The 16,676-nt window shown below is 39.0% G+C and overlaps 1 protein-coding gene across 7 annotated transcripts in view; it reads left to right on the forward strand.

The window, feature by feature from the left end:
* The window catches only part of APP (amyloid beta precursor protein), a 312,804-nt gene that overhangs the window by 176,694 nt on the left and 119,434 nt on the right, over positions 1–16,676 (forward strand). For 2 of the 7 annotated variants that reach the window (XM_027543466.1, XM_027543506.1), the window contains exons 7-8: positions 10,307–10,474; positions 13,072–13,128. The exons of 2 other annotated variants lie outside the window; for them this stretch is intronic. In XM_027543466.1, coding sequence (XP_027399267.1) covers positions 10,307–10,474; positions 13,072–13,128 — 225 coding nt within the window. The remainder of the gene's footprint in view (positions 1–10,306; positions 10,475–13,071; positions 13,129–16,676) is intronic. 3 more of the 7 variants (XM_027543608.1, XM_027543552.1, XM_027543659.1) reach the window with 2 other exon arrangements.

Consider the following 16,676-nt stretch of genomic DNA (forward strand, 5'->3'; position numbering starts at 1 on the left):
GAGAAACTGGCCTCTGTGACCTGATTGGGAAGAAATTTTGGCAGCCCAGGGGAAGGAAAGTGCCCAGCCTAGAGACAGAAGTTTCACCTACAGCATTGCCAAGAAGTTGAAATCTGAGTGATTGTTTTTAAAAGAACAGGGATTTGCCAGTTAGTGGAGCACCAAATAGAACGAATCTGAGAAGTACCATAAATAAAGCAGAATGGCTTATATTATTATCTTGAAAGGAAGTGAAGTTGCACAGTCGTGTCCATCCGACTCTTTGCGAGCCCATGGACTGTAGCCTACCAGGCTCCTCTGCCCATAGGATTTTCCAGGCAAGAGTACTGGAATGGGTTGCCATTTCCTTCTCCAGGAGATCTTCCTGACCCAGGGGTTGAACCTGGGTCACCCGCATTGTAGGCAGACCCTTTACCATCTTAGCATCTTAGGTTGACCTAATTTTTACGTCTCCCGTGTTACCTGTCTGTAATGCATGTTCCATTTGCAAGGTATCCCATCATTCACTAGTAGGATTCTTTTTTATTGCTTGACTTGCTGCAGACATGGAAATATACTCACATACTTTTGTTGGGGTTCTCATAGCAGCACACTAGCTCAAAATGAAAATAAAACTCCCTTATGGGTTTGAAAACAGGGCAAAGGAATAATGACTGCTCCCTTTTGAGGAAGACTTTACCCTTCTGTGTTAGGACCACAGGCAGGTAAGCTCCACCCGTTCCTGGACCAGAATGTAGCATCCTTTTCATGCCTTTGAGAGAACTAGTATCCACACAGGGCAGGGATGTGACAGATGGCAGCCTATTATTTTGTGCCCCATGGCACTGCAGCCATTGATTTTGAGGTTGTTTGATATATGCTTTGGTGAAGGCAGAGTGAAGCATGGCATTAACAAGCTTCTCTCCGTGCCATTTCATGGCCCCAATTTAGAAAACTCATTCAAGTAATTTACTTAAAATGTGAGAAACAGAACCATATAAAAGACTGTGTGTGATGTGTTTACATATATAATTTTTTAGTAACAAATTTATTGAAATATAGGTTGCATAATGTGGAATGTAGAAGTAAGTGTTTTAATATATCCACTAAGATCTTCATCGCCACATAGAAAGTTTTGTTTTTTAACTTGCTTTTGCTTGAAATTTTACATGGCTAATAGTGCTTAGTTTTACCTTCTACACTTTTATTTGTGTCAAGATTCTTTAATACAGTTAGAAAAGGAAATAATCAGCTGAAGGTATTCTAACACAATTATGTCTAAATTTCTTAGAAACAAAATGTCCAGTGCAATTCAATTAAAGGCCAGAAACTAAGTTTTTAAAAAATGCTAGTCTTTCTTATGTTTTTTCCAAAATCAGTTGCCGTTCAAAAAATACACAAATGTTGACAATTGTATATATTTTCACAACACAGCATCTGCAATTAAAAAAAAATCAAATATAGTGAAAGAATCCAGCAAATAAGAAAACAGGGCATTTAAACATACATGTCATTTTCATCCAAATCCACGTGTTCCATTAAGTAGAGGCTCTGATTCTTTGGGCAGGTAACAATTGTGTGTTTTAATGGAAATCTGTAGTTCCCTTGTAGAAAAAGGCTTTCTGGAGTTTTTAAGCAGGATGGATTTCAGTCTAAACACCTGTTTCTTTGTCCCCCTAAAAATTTATCACCTCTTCTGACATTTGACCTTTTCTGATTCTATTAGTGGAAGAGTAAGAAGTCAAAAAGAGGCAAAGCTGAACAAATATCATATAAAAATGATGTTCAGTGGTTCATTTATGGCTGAATAATGCCATCTGCAGCAGCATGGAAGGACCTAGACGTTATCAAACGAAGTGAAGTAAACCAGACAAGGATAAATTTCATATGATATCACCTATACGTGGAAATCTAAATTAAAAAGATACAAATGAACTTATATACATATAGACTTTGCCACACCAAAGGCAAAAGGCATAGGCAGGGAGGAAGGATGAATTAGGAGTTTGGGATTAACACATACACACTACTATATATAAAATAGATAACCAATAAGGACCTACTGTATAGCACAGGGAACTCTACTCAGTATTCAATATTAAGTGTAAGGGAGAATAATCTGAAAACATATATATATATGTATGTATAACTGAATCACTTTGCTGTACACATGAAACTAACACAAGATTGTAAATCAACTACACTTCACTTAAAAACGATTAAAACAATGTTCAGGAAAACCCCTTGGCCTTCAAGATAGCAGGAGACTCTTGAAACAATAAAAGGAGGTAAAAATAGTGCACTTTGTTAAAAAGTGCACTGTATTAATAATAGTGAGACAGTGCTGGTGTTAATTATGAGGATGGGTTTATCTCTTTCCCTTAAATTTATTTATGCTTTTGTTGGATATAATTTCTGAGAACAGAATATAGACAGGAATTTCACACTATGTGCACGTGAAATTAAGTTCCTGATATGTCGTGTTATTAATAGAAGCAAAGGAAGACCTTGCTGGCTAATTCTCATGAGGATCTCTTTTCTGGAATTTACCAGCATTTGTTACCCAGGATTTCTGAGGTGTTGCTGACTGCTGCACAGTAGCTTCGACTGAGCGACTTCACTTTCACTTTTCACTTTCATGCATTGGAGAAGGAAATGGCAACCCACTCCAGTATTCTTGCCTGGAGAATCCCAGGGATGGGGGAGCCTGGTGGGCTGCCGTCTATGGGGTCGCACAGAGTCGGACACGATGGAAGCGACTTAGCAGCAGCAGCAGCACAGTAGCTTTGGTCAAATGATTGGGCAAAATCACTAAAGCGCAGCATGAATCCTGGTGTTTGCTTGGGCTATGGCAGGGTTTCTCGATCTCAGCGTTATTAATGTTTTAAGCCAGACAGTTCTTTGTTGTGGAGATTGCCTTGTTCGTTGTAGGATGTTTAGCAAGATCCCTGGCTTCTACGGAGCTCCCCCGAGGTGTGATGACCAGCAATGCATCTCTAGTCCTTGATACATGTCCCTTGGAAGGTGATAAAAAGCACAGTCTTTCTGGTTGCAAATCACTGAGTTTTGATATTGAGATCAACAGTGATCTCTGGCTTTAAACATATGAGCAGAGAAATACCCCTGCGATACTGTGTCTCATGTTAATGTAAGTCATGACACCTGACTGTGCTTTGCACGTTGTAGGTAGCAGTGAACATTTGGTTTAATTTGAGAAGAAAAAGTAAAATAAACAAAATATATGCTAAAAAAAAGTTAAGTACTCATTTAGTAAAATAAAAACAGATATTTGATAAGATATGTCATGTATAGTCTCATAGTTTGTATTTAGAGAGAAATCAACATACAGTTATTATTTTTTAAATATTACACATACATATGTGCCATGTAGGCAGTGAGAGAGAAAGAAAAACTGCCTTCCTGGTTTCGTTTTTTATTCTTCCTAAAGAAACTCACTCTTGCCTGGTACCCTGTTGTAAAATAGCAAATGGAGGTTAGCATCTATTGAGCAAGCAGGGATACTGCTGTTTTCAGCTGGAAGCTACCCACCCACTCTTTCCTGCCAGTACCATGACAGGGACAAGTTAACATGGCAAGATGGACATACTTGGTCTCCCCCAGGAAAGGACCATCCTCCCAACCCTTGACTCTTGTATCTAGAAACATCCTTTTCTTACAGTAACAGGAATGTCATACAATCCTTTCTTACACAGAAGTGATGCAGTGGAAGCAGATTCCAAGCTCAGTGATCTTCAGTCTAATATCAGCTTTCTTCATTATTTTTCCCCAATAAAAATAAAAACTTTTGATATTCTAATGTTCTGAAAAATTATAAGAACAAAATTACTTAAATTTGTGTTTCTGAGAAGTTTGAGTTTTCATAAACTTAAATATGAATAAGACAAATACTGTATTGGTGTTCACTTTAAGGCAGAAGTATTGAAGCTGCTTTAATTTTGCATGAGACAGAACTTCAGAGGAAAAAGAAATAGGTAATGATAATTTCTTAAGATTCTGGTATATATATATATTTGAATATTTTAACTATCAAAGTATGTTTACCCCTCATTTCCCAAATATATGTATACTTCTTTTAATAAGTGAAAACCTATGCAACTTTTTACTGATCCTTTCCTTCTGATCCTTTTGAACAGTGGTTGAATCTTATATATATACACACACACACACACACACACACACACACATATATATAAAAAATACATATATATAACATACTTTAATAGTTTTATATAGACTTTTTTAATGTTAAAAATATATATATACTTTTTATATTTTTTGACATTTAAAAGTATATATATAACCATTAAATAACTATTAAAGTATGTTATATATAAGTATATGTGTACTTTTGATAGTTTTTACATATATAATATATAAAAACTTTTTTTTTTTTATTTCTACCAGTTTATTGCTATCAACCCATCTCCCTCCACGCTCATGCATGTGTGCTCAGTCATATAACCCTATGGACTGCAGCTTGCCAGGCTCCTCTGCCCATGGACTTTTCCAGGCAAGAATACTGAAGTGGGTTGCCATTTCCTTCTCCCACTTTTCACATTTAAACTGCACATAAAAGATACAGTTGGTCATGGTGCTTCTCCAACATTAATGTGACCTGAAGTGCTTCCTAAGCTTAGATTCGGAGACAGTAGGTCTGGGACGGATCCCGAATCCCAAGTGATGCTGATCCTGCTGGTTCATTGGCTGCCTACACTTTGAGGAACAGTCTCCAGCAGCATTATAGTCCCCCATACTGTGCAGATTTAGATTGAGACAAAGAATAAGAAACTGAAAAAGAAAACCAACCTCATCTGTAATGGTGAAACCATCCTTACTATAGTGTCATGGTTCTTACTACATTATCAAATGTCACCAAGTATGAAAGAATCCTGTTAATGTCTACTTACTGAGTAATGTTGTAAAATTTCAACTCTCATGAGCAAGCAAATTAGGAAATCCTTACAATTTCTGGACCTACATAATTCTTCCTAGTTTTATCTGTGCCTGTTTTCTCTCATGATGCGATATAACCAACTCCTGCTAGCCTGTAAAAGCTGATTATTAAAATATTGAGGAATTTTGTGAGCCATAGCCATTGGTGGCTTGCAATACCAATGGTGGGAGTATTTACACCCCAGAAATTGACAAACTCTATAAAACAGAGTGTTTAATTTTTCTGTTTTTCTGGACACACAATCAGATTTCCCAGCATACCTGACTCTCAGTCAAAGAAGAAAAATAATTTCCTCTTATTTCCTGCAAAGGACATGGGCTCTTGTCTTATCAGAGTTTAGAGCTTCTGGTAATACTGTGCTGTTCTTCAGAGGAACCATGCAGCTTGATGACAAATTAGTTTATTCCCGTAATAAACGGGAAACAAAGGTATTAGGACAAATAGCAGTGTCCTTTTGTGAATGCTCACCAGCAAGAGTATGGTTAGTCTAACACTTTACAAGTATTTTTCCAAGTGGCATTTTTATAACTAATCTTTCTTCATGGAGGGATCTGAGAATCAGATTGGATATAATTGGAATGACACATGTACTGGGTAGCCTTAGAGAATAAACACAATTCAGTAGAAGGCAAGCCAACGGCAGATATCTTCTAGAGACTTCGTGATAAATTGGCTCCCGTCATATCGTACTGAGTCAGTGATTTTATTACCGTGCACAGCTGTTCCCATCATTTGTTTATATATTTCAACCCATATTTGGGGCTTAAGTGAGATTTGTCATAAGGATTTAGTTCAAATTTGCTTGCCTAATTTTACATGCCTCTATTTAGTAAAAATATGATTAGTAGGTAATAAATATCTGATGACTATTGCTTGATTAGAGGAATCTTCTGTTGGATGTGGTTTTTTATTACCACGTGCAAGCACATTATAAATTCTCTTTCCCATCGAAAGTATATGTTGTTGCAAAAAATACACTCTTAAAAAATAACTTGTTTTCTAATATATTGACTTGTAAAATTTTCATCTATAAAAGTCAAACACAAATTTGCCTACTTATTCTTCAACAGACTGTAAGATGGATTCTAATAACTTAGCCTCATGATGTTTCACCCTATTGTAATATTAAAATTGTAGGAATAATTTAATCAGACTGAAAAGTAAAGTTGTTATAAAACAGCATTGAGCTCAGCCATTTTCATTATTAATGGATTGAATCCTTAGGCAGATAATTCAACATTTATTTGAAATATTAAAGATAAGCATATTTAGTAGATTTCTATACTTCTGTCATTGTTTCATTTTATTTTATTGTTAACATTAAGCAGGTGATTTGTTACAAAACCAAACTATTTTGTCTTCATGTATTTGCCCTTCCTACTCCAGTTTAAAACTGCAAGATATGTCATTTTTAACATAAATGAACCTGAACTGTGTCCATATTCTTGCATCATATGGAGGAATTATGCTACTTTGGGTTTCTTCTTTTTTTATACAATGTCAGAATAGTTAATTCCTAGATTTCTATAAGTAACTCTGTAGTTTGGTTTGATTGTTCAAGTGCTTACTTTCTCAAAATTTGTAAATTTAAACTTTTTGCATTCCATGTCATGCACAGTTTTATGGCACATACATTTCTAGAGTCTGAGAATAATTGAAATTCAGTTATTAAAATAAAATCATAATGAAAAAGCTTTACATTTTTATATTCTTCTTTATTTGCTATTTTATTTAAAGCAAATTACTTGCTACTCTGATAACTCTGCTTTTTAAGAAGGCATTATGATAATTGTACTCTTGAAAATTCTCTTTCCATTCTAACTGCCACTTTCACAGCTGTCTTCATGTTACATTTTCTTTAAGTCTCAAATTAGCTTTCTAAGTTTGGTTGTCCACAAAAAATTTTGCTCCCATTTGACATCTATTCAGAGTTAATTATTTGTGGTTAAGCATTATATTTTGAACAGTGAATTGCATAATCATTTTATATAATGTAGGAAGCTCTAGCTTTGCTCTAGCTTTGCCTCTATCTTGTATTTGTATAGTATTGATGCGATTTGGTGTTGAAACCAGCACAAATCTCAGCAAGGATCTACCTTACAAAAAATATAAAATGATATAAAATGTCAAATATAAAATGTATAGTGCGTGTTCTTTAAGCACATAAACTCATACAGCTGTGTGTACACTAGCATTTCAGTTTATTAAATGGTATTTGTCTTGAGGGGTGAATAGAGCTTTTATAAAAAGAGATGAGCCTTCCCTGCCAGCAGAATTCAGGTTAGGTGAATACTAGGTGAATACTATTTATGGCCTTAAAAGTTTAAGAATTAAATATGAATAAACAGAGATTCTAGTTCCTTAAATATTTGTCTTGCCTGTGTTTCTACCTAACTTGAAACATGCTCTTTGAAAATTATCCTTGCTTCAATTCTGGGCAAATTTTCTCCTTTATTATTATAGGCAACATTTACTTTGAATAGAAGCAAAGGTAACTTGAAATTCAGAAATAAATTTAGCAAATAATTTTAAAATGTGTATTTTTTCATTTCTTAGCTTAGATTTTGAGAAGTAAATGAGGATGAAAAAAGGAAGCTACGGTTTTCATTTTCACCTCTGTTTGAGGTGACCGTTATATAAGGTCTGATTTTACATGCTCTATATTTAGTGGAGAATTTTATAATTTTCCACTGTCTGATTATAGTCATTAATATGAAACACATTTTTCACTGAATTTTTTCAGTGTTTCCCATAGATTAGGAAGTTTTATAATCAGAAAAATAATAATGTAAACATAAGCATTTAAAATATCTTTTGAAAAATACAATAAAATAAAATGTCTCAAGGTTTCTTTTTCTCTGAATCTAGTCATGCAGTACAGTAGAAAGAAATGAGTGAGGCATGAAAAGTGATCCATTCCACTCAAGTCCCCTCTGAAATCAGTTCTGCTGCTCTAGGAAGATGATGTTCTAGTCATTGCCAGAAAGAAAGGAGAAGGAGGGAAAAGCCTCCTTAATCCCATGCCTTACAACTGAGAGAGAGAGAGAATTAACATCCAGGAGTGGAGCCAGCTGATGGCTGTGGTTTGCAGGGATCCCACACATGGACAACATGTGGCTTCTAGCTCTGCAGCCCAGACGCTCCTTTGTCAGTAACTCAGAGGTGATCAGACCCCACCTACACCAAAACTAACTTAACCCTTTGTAAGTTAGAATGATAGTTCCATAATTGGGGGGGAGAAACCAAATTGCCAAGTGGATGGAATACTTGTGTCAACAGGTTGGCAGCTTTTTATCATACAGCAGAGAGCTAACTAAAACATCTCATGGCTTGGCAAGCATGGACTGTCAAAGGAACTGTACCAAATGAAATGACCTGAATGATAGGTGACCCTGAACTTGATACTCCTGGAATCAGATGTTTCCATCCTAAAGCCATCCAGAGAGAGCCAGAATCCCCTGAGATATCTGTTGCCCAGGGCCTGCAGGGACCCTGACACTTGCTTCTGGGCTTGGTGTTCACCCCCCCTGCCTACTCTGTTGACATCATCAGGATAGCAGCAGCTTCTCGTCTTGCTGTCACCCCTTTACCTTGATTGGAAGGAGCAATGAGTGGTATGTGTAGAGAAGTAAAGTGGGAGTTCCTTTTAGGTCAACATTGTAGATCTTTGAGTAATTGATGAGGATCAGTTTGTTGAATAACGGGAAAGTGAAAGTTGCTCAGTCATGTCTGACTCTTTGTGACCCCATGGACTATAGAGTCCATGGAATTTTCCAGGCCAGAATCCTGGAGTGGGTAGCCTTTCCCTCCTCCAGAGGATCTTCCCAACCCAGGAATTGAACCTAGGTCTCCCACATTGCAGGTGGACTCTCTCCCAGCTGAGCCACAAGGGAAGCCCAAAAATACTGGAGTGGATAGCGTGTCACGTCTCAGCAGATCTTCCCGACCCAGGAATTGAACCAGGCTCTCCAGCACTGCAGGCAGATTCTTTACTGACTGAGCTATCGGGGATATTAATAAGAATCTCTGCATTATGCGTGAAAATGTGAAAGTGTTAGTTGCTCAGTTGTGTCTGACTCTTTGTGATCCCATGGACTGTAGCCCACCAGGCTCCTCTGTCTATGGAATTCTCCAGGCAAGAATACTGGAGTGGGTTCCCATTCCTTTCTCCAGGGCATCTTCCCGACCCAGGGCTTGAACCTGGGTCTCCTGCATTGCTGGCAGATTCATTACTGTTGTGCATGGCTTTTATCTTTTAGAAGAAGGGTGCTCCCCCCTGGCATGTTAGTAAAACTAAGATAAGACACCTGAGTGTGCTAAGGTGTCAGCAAGCTCTCCGTAAGCCTAGCTAGGTGGGGGCACAAACCGGGTTGGAAAATTGTTTTCATTTCTAACAAAAAGGAGGTAGAGTTCAAATTCTAATTGCAGTAACTTTACAAATAGAACTGGACAGGTTGCTATACTTTCAGTCAACCGGGGATTATGAACCTGATTCGGGGGAGGGTGACAAGGCATGTTAGCAGGTAAGCTGTATAATGTAAAAAACTGTCGGGTTTGTATTAACAAATTGTGGTTTGCCTATATTTTATTATATGGGAGCATTTTTCCTAATGTACAAATTCATCTTTAATTAGACTTAACGTAATCAACTCTAAGTCACATTCGAAGGTTTTATATATGTTTTCAAATATAGTCAGTGAACAGGCTGGCTTTCTCTCTAAAAACTAGACCACATTCAAAATACGTGTAATTTGAATTACAAGAGTCAAGGCAGTCAGTTATTCAAGAAAAACAATCAGGTGTTTGCACGAGGTTAAACTTTTTGCCATCATTACCAGCTACAACAATCGTTTCACCTTTAAAGTTGAAGTTATTTTCAAAGAGAAGTTTATTTTTTATCATGAAGAATTATTTTGACGTGCAGACAATCTTTAGGCACTGACTAAAAGGCAGCCAAAAGCTCTGTTCACCTCTAGCTGGAGTCTTTTTTTATTAGTACTGAGGAGCTACACTGATTAAACCCGAGGAGCCTGCGATGCTTTGTTTCCGAAGTAATTCTAAAATCCTGGTGAAAGTGAAGTCGCTCAGTCGTGTCTGACTCTTTGCGGACCCCATGGACTGTAGCCTGCCCCAGGCTTTGCCGTCCATGGGATTTTCCAGGCAAGAATACTGGCGTGGGTTTGCCATTCTCTAAAGTCCTGGTAGGTCGTTACTCAATTCCTCGGGAAATGTTGGGCCGATGCCCCGGGTTGCCGTCGGGAGGACTAACGTAAGCAAAGTAAACGCGTGCGCGTGAACGGCGAGCCATACCTTTTCTTGCTAAATGTGGTTCCCCACGTCTCCTCTGATTAGAGGTGTGCTCTGAACAAGCCGAGACGGGGCCATGCCGAGCAATGATCTCCCGCTGGTACTTTGATGTGACCGAAGGGAAGTGCGCCCCCTTCTTTTACGGCGGATGTGGCGGCAACCGAAACAACTTTGACACGGAGGAGTACTGCATGGCCGTGTGTGGCAGCGTCAGTAAGTGGACCTCCCTCCAGCCTGGCCGCCTTTTTCATCTTTTCTCGCCACTGACTCTGCTCTCTGTAACTGACTGGTTTTCCTGGTTTTCGCGAAGGGGGCGTGGGGGTGGGGTGTGTTGCTCCCACTAACCACGTTTCTGCCGAGTTCTCTAACCGCCGGGCACGTTCCATCCTGAGCGCACATCTCCGTCTTTCTGGAACCAAAGCATGGCCGTGGATGTGTATCTCGCACGAGCTGTGGTGCCTCCCGTCTTGCGATCTCAAGGAACTCTGGAGGGCTTCTCTTTTGAGCCAAGCTGGAGTTGCCCTTTTGTCTTCTCCGCTCTTTCTGCCAGTGTATCCCTGCGTGTTCGTCCGTGTACCTCTGTGTTCGGCTCTCTGCATGTGCACTCCACGTGCAAATGAGGGCTTCCACCGGGCAGCCTGGCTGATGGTGCTGCCCCACCCCCACCCCCACCCCCCTTGCATTAGCAAGCTGTGTTGCCTTGGCTGAACGTCATCTCATAACACGTGATGTTGGTGGAGGGAACCCGATTGAGTGGAGGGCGTGCACATTGGATGCCAGAGGGTAGAGATGACCCAGTGGTCCCTAAGCTCACCCAGGGATGTTTGCAACGTGGAGTTTTCATGTCTTCTCTTGGAAATAGACGGAAGAAAACTCCTGACTTAGCATTAGTAATGTTCCATGACATAAGACTCAGGAAATATAATTTGCCCAGTCTTTTTCTCTTCCACTTTAAGTTTTTCATAACTCAGGAGGATAAATAAATGAAGTCATGATTTACATGCAAGTTGATACTATTTCCACAGAGGTAGTTTTCTGGAGGTAACACACCAAACATGTGGGACCTCTGTTCTTCTTAACAGCCTTCCACATTAAATCCCCCATCTACCTACCTACCTACCTACCTACCTACCTATCTACTTATCCATCCATCTGACTAATGTATCTATTTACCTATCTTATCTGTTTATCTGTCTATGTATCTTATCTCTCTATCCCCCTATGAAGCTACCTATCTATGTATCTATCCATTCCATGAGGAGGCAGTGTGATCTGCTCAATAGTTACTCAACTTGAATAGTTGAATAGTTACTCAACTTGATAAAGTAAAAGTGAAAGTGTGCATTTCTCTTTTGAGAGACTCCTGCCTTTTTTGCATGATCCTGGAGAGGGTGACAGCCATTTCCTAGATACGATTACCAGGGATTATATAAATTGTTTCCCAGTGTGATCAGAGTATTATGCTAAACAACAAAGGGCCTGCACCATCAAGACCTTCTCTTGTGAAGCCGGGTATAAGTGGAATCTGCTGGAAAAGTTCTTACTGGTCTCTTATGTGAGAGATGCCGCCCTGGCTACTTGCTGTGAGAACAGGTGTAGGAGCTGGTGGCCCTGAGGGCTTCTTCTGTGGCTCTGAAGGGAAGACTGTGGCTTCCAGCTCAGAAGACTCCTTCAGTTTCAAACAAAAAAGTTAATTAGGTCAGGTAACTTGGAGGACGGTGGTGGATTCTGTTGCCTGCAGCCTCTTGAACAGAGGACTTTTGTTATAATGATTCTAACTGGTTTCCCTGCTTGGGGGAGACTTCCTGGCAGATGTCCAACTTTTTTCCTGTTTCCCTGGGGTGTATTTACATTTTGGAATATGAATATATATGCATGGGTATATATATAAATATATACATATAATAAGAAAGAGGGTTTTAAAAATTATTAGTAGTTGTGAATTTGCTTCAAGAATTAAAAGGTATCAGGAATTCCCTGACAGTCCAGTTGTTAAGACTCTGAGCTTCCATTGAAGGGGGCATGTGTTTGATCCCTGGTTAGGGAACTAATATCCCACGTACTGCAGGGTGTCACCAAAAAAATTAAAAATTATGCACACACCCCCCCCCCCAAAAAAAAAAACTCTACTATTACCTTCAAAGCACACCATCTCCATTTGACTATTTTGAGTTAACTCAGACTGGTAGCCAGAGCCATGGGCATCACAGACCAGATGGAGTCTCTGGATGGCACATCCTTTGCCAAGAAGTTTGCAAAAGAGATGCTCCCAACGAAGGTATAATGGACAAGCAGTCAGTACTTAGTTTCAAAGGAGATGGGTTATAGAGTAATAATGTCAAGAAAGCAAACAAGAGAGGCTGAAGGTCAGTTACAAGAGTGGACAGATGTAAGTGGACAGTAAAGGCCTCAACAAGTAGCCAGAACTGAGGGCCAGGGCTGCCCTTAGAATGGTGAAATGAATGGAGTACCAGGAAGAAAAGGTGGGTGGGAACTGTTGATGCTGAGACTAAGCAGCTAGATGGGAGCAAGAAATGCTTCCACAGGGTACTGGGATGTACTATCAGAGACAGAATATCCACAATCCATGATTTTTTGTAGAAATATATTTTATGTTATATATTTACTTTGGTTCCATGTTGTTTAGTGCTACGGCTCAAACTCAGGATATTTGTTTCATTTTTGTTTTTAAGTCAATATTTTTGTTTCTGTTTTTTCCTTTGGTCAGTAGAATCATGTCATTGAGTTTCATCCATCATTCCCATGTTCCTATTTTTGTTTTTAGTTATATTCTCTTATTTTCTCCATAGTGTCCCACAGTTTACTCAAGACCACCCAGGAACCTCTTCCCCAAGATCCTGTTAAACGTATGTTGTCATTCACTTGACGGAAGGGAGGAGGGAGGAGTATATTGCATGGCTGGATTGTAGCTCCAGCATCCTCACCTTTGCATGGTTTTGTGTTTCTCGAACACCTGTCTTTTAACAAAAATGTTTATTTCCATTGCCTTGCTTGTAAGTCCATGTGATTTTGCCAGGTAACTCTTCAGGCTAAGAGCTTTGACCTAGCTTTTGTCATTTCTAATCAGTTTCCTCTTTATTTCATATGGTTTTATAAAATACTGTTTATACAGCCTTGTTTTGTATTTTATTTGGCATCACTATTTTACTTCCTAAAGCTCACAAGATGCTATGATTTAGCAAGAGCCCATGAGAATAAGTGACTCATGTAAGCATTTAATGGGCATGCGTTGTACTATGTGGACTAATACGTATGCAGAGGCTTCAAGTATGTGTATTTACAGACAGCTGTTAGGCTTTAGGAAGTGAACGGTCACTTCTAGAATTCAAGACTTCTCCTTCCCCTCCCTGAATGCACCACTAGTGGGAAAGACGTGTCCAACTTCTGATTTCATCATTAAGATGCAGAGAAAGCACTTTATAAAGAAATCCTATGTCAGCCTGCCTTATAATATCTGTGCATTGTGATGATTTCAGTTGGCCTATCTGTTTAGCTTTGTTTAAAACATGTGGTGTCAAAGACATAATCACTTATTTAAAATTTGGATTATATCCCAAAACACCTGCCTTATAATATCTGTGCATTGTGATGATTTCAATTGGCCTATCTGTTTAGCTTTGTTTAAAACATGTGGTGTCAAATACATAATCACTCATTTAAAATTTGGATTATATCCCAAAACAGATTCATCCAACATTAGGTTAGGGATGATAGAAAACATTGATGCTTGTGGTTGCTGGAGGGAAAGACACAACTGGAGTTGTAGCTTGGATACAGTGAAAATTAGCATTTGTCTTTATCATCCTGAAAAAAAAACCCTAGTCTCACAATTGATGAAGCTAATGATCTTGTCTTTAAAAAGATAAATTTTAGTTGAAAGTATGGCAAGTAGCTAGACACAGAAGAAGGAGGAAAAACTATAGATTTTATATTGTGAGATTGAGAGTACATTGAGCTGCAAGGAGTGTTGCATTTTATGAGGCATTTTTCATAGATCATCTCTTTTCTTGGGAATTTTGTGTCCATTTTCCTCATTTCCTTTGAGCATGCAAGAAAAAACATGAAGCTTTAAGAACCTGGTGACTTGTCCCCAGCCATCATAGCATCACAGGTGGCAGGACCAGGTTTAAACCTAAATGATACTGTGGCTATGACCTCTGCTCCAAATGGCCAACAGTTTCTGATACTGTTTGCTAGGTTAGCAAATAGAAGCACATTTTAAGAGCACAGAAAATTGTGGGAAATGGATGACAAATATTAAAATCATTTTTTCCTAAATGCCACGAATATAGCCTGAATCAATAAATTAAATCTTTCCCACCCTTTTACAAAAACAGTCATTATGTTTACTTTAAGTTTCATTTTATATCACTTTAAGCATATAAAAAATTATCTTTTTCTATTTTTATTCATTACTGGGATTGAGCATTATCGTTCGATAAATTTCTTTTCATGGAGTACTTGTTTTCTCAACTCTTTGCAGCAGACATTGACTATCTGTTGTAATTTTCTTTTTCCCAGTCATTTTTTCCATCTACTTGTACTGTGTTTGGGATCCTAACACCTTTCCATTCTAGGAGGGGAAGTGATTAGGGCAGCTATATTTTCTTGTCTACCTACAGAGGCTGTTCAATCACTGAAAGTGAAGGGTTTTGCAGTGCTAGTGCAAACAGCCGGGAGAAAGCATATAATTTCTAGTTATTTATAGCCTGCACAGCTCCGCTCTCTTATTTATAGCGAAGCTGTACATTTGAATTGAAAATCTCATGGTCATCTGGAGGTCAAATGCAGTTAGCAGGCTGGAGTTCGAGAAAATGAACCAAACTGAGAAAGGTGAACAAGCTTGTTTGATTCGACAGCTGAGGCTTGCTCTTGGCTGCTTCACCAACCTAGGGCTAATTGGAGGACATCGCGATTCACAAAGGTGGGTGGTCTTCTAGGCTTCTCAGTCCGAGTTGCTGCTAGTTAAATAATAAGTGTGAAACGAGCTAGAAAAAGCTCTTCAGTTAAACTGATAAGATGATTGCTTGTGTGGAGGAAAAGTATGATGGTCTTCATTATGAATACAGTAATTTTCTTATCAACACTTCCTATTATTATAATTAGGCATTTCTAGATTTTAAATCTTTGTCATAAAACCCACTTTTGAACACTGCAATTTTAAGAGATACTTGAATATTTTTTTGGTTTTGTTATCATAGATGAGAATCTAAGCCCTAGGTAGAGGTACTTCCCTGCCGGTCCAATGGTTAAACAGCCACCTTGCAATGAAGAGCACATGGGTTCGATGCCTGGTCTGGGAACTAAGATTCCACATGAAATGGGGCAATTAATCCTGCATGCCAAAACTAGAAATGACCCAATGCAGCCCAAAAATAAAGGGAAAAATGCAATATGTTTTTAAAAATAATAAACTACAAGTAGAGAGGGTAGAGACCTGAGGCTAAGAACTTTGATTTCACTCATAAATTTATGGATTTGAATCCTTTAAAAAACCCCTTTTGCATTGGGATTACAATCTTATGAAACCTGGGTTTTGTGGGTTAGGACGATGCCAAGGTTTCACATTCACTTGGCCCAGTGCAGTGTCTATGAACAATAAAGTTTCTGCATAAATATTTATTGATAAGTTCATGTTTCAAATGTGAGAATATGATCTTTTTTTCCCTAGTGCTCTTCCCATCAGACTGCTTCTCAAAAGGCAAACAGATGCTTTTAATCTCAAAGAGTGCCATGCCAATTTCTAGTCAGCCAGCTGCACCAAAGGGTCTGGCCAAAGGGAATGACCAATGACTCTCATCTTTGGCCCCTTCCCCTGCAGTGGGGTTGAGGCACAAATGACATCTAACTCAAGGTCTTTCAGCCTCAACACGGTTGACATTGGGGGTCATTTAATTCATTGTGGGTGCTGTCCTGTGCTTAGAGGATATTTAGCAGCATCCCTGGCCTCTACCCATGAGATGGCAGTGACACCAGCCCAGCTGTGATAACTAATAATGTCTCTAGATCTCACCACAGTGCCTTGTGGAGGACAAAATGGCACCCCATTGAGAACCCCTGATCTTAGACTAGTAGTTTGCCCACATCTGATTTCAGACATAACCAGGCTGGTGGAAACAGGTAAACCTTCCATAAACTTGAGGGCATTGCTGAAGTGTCAGAATGTCAGAAGCCTCCGGTTCTCAAAGATGTTTATGAAATTCAGTTTGTTATTCCACTATCCTAGCTCTCTGTATTTGCAAGTTAAGGGAGAAGTTGGGCTTCCCAGGTGACTCAATGTTAAAAGAATCTGCCTGCAGTGCAGGAGGCATAGGAGACATGGGTTCGATCCCTGGGGGTTGGGAAGATCCCCTGGAGGAGGGCATGGCAACCCACTCCAGTAGTCTTGCCTGAA

The sequence above is a fragment of the Bos indicus x Bos taurus genome, chromosome 1 (genome assembly GCF_003369695.1).
Source record: "Bos indicus x Bos taurus breed Angus x Brahman F1 hybrid chromosome 1, Bos_hybrid_MaternalHap_v2.0, whole genome shotgun sequence".
Classification (NCBI taxonomy): Eukaryota; Metazoa; Chordata; class Mammalia; order Artiodactyla; family Bovidae; genus Bos; species Bos indicus x Bos taurus.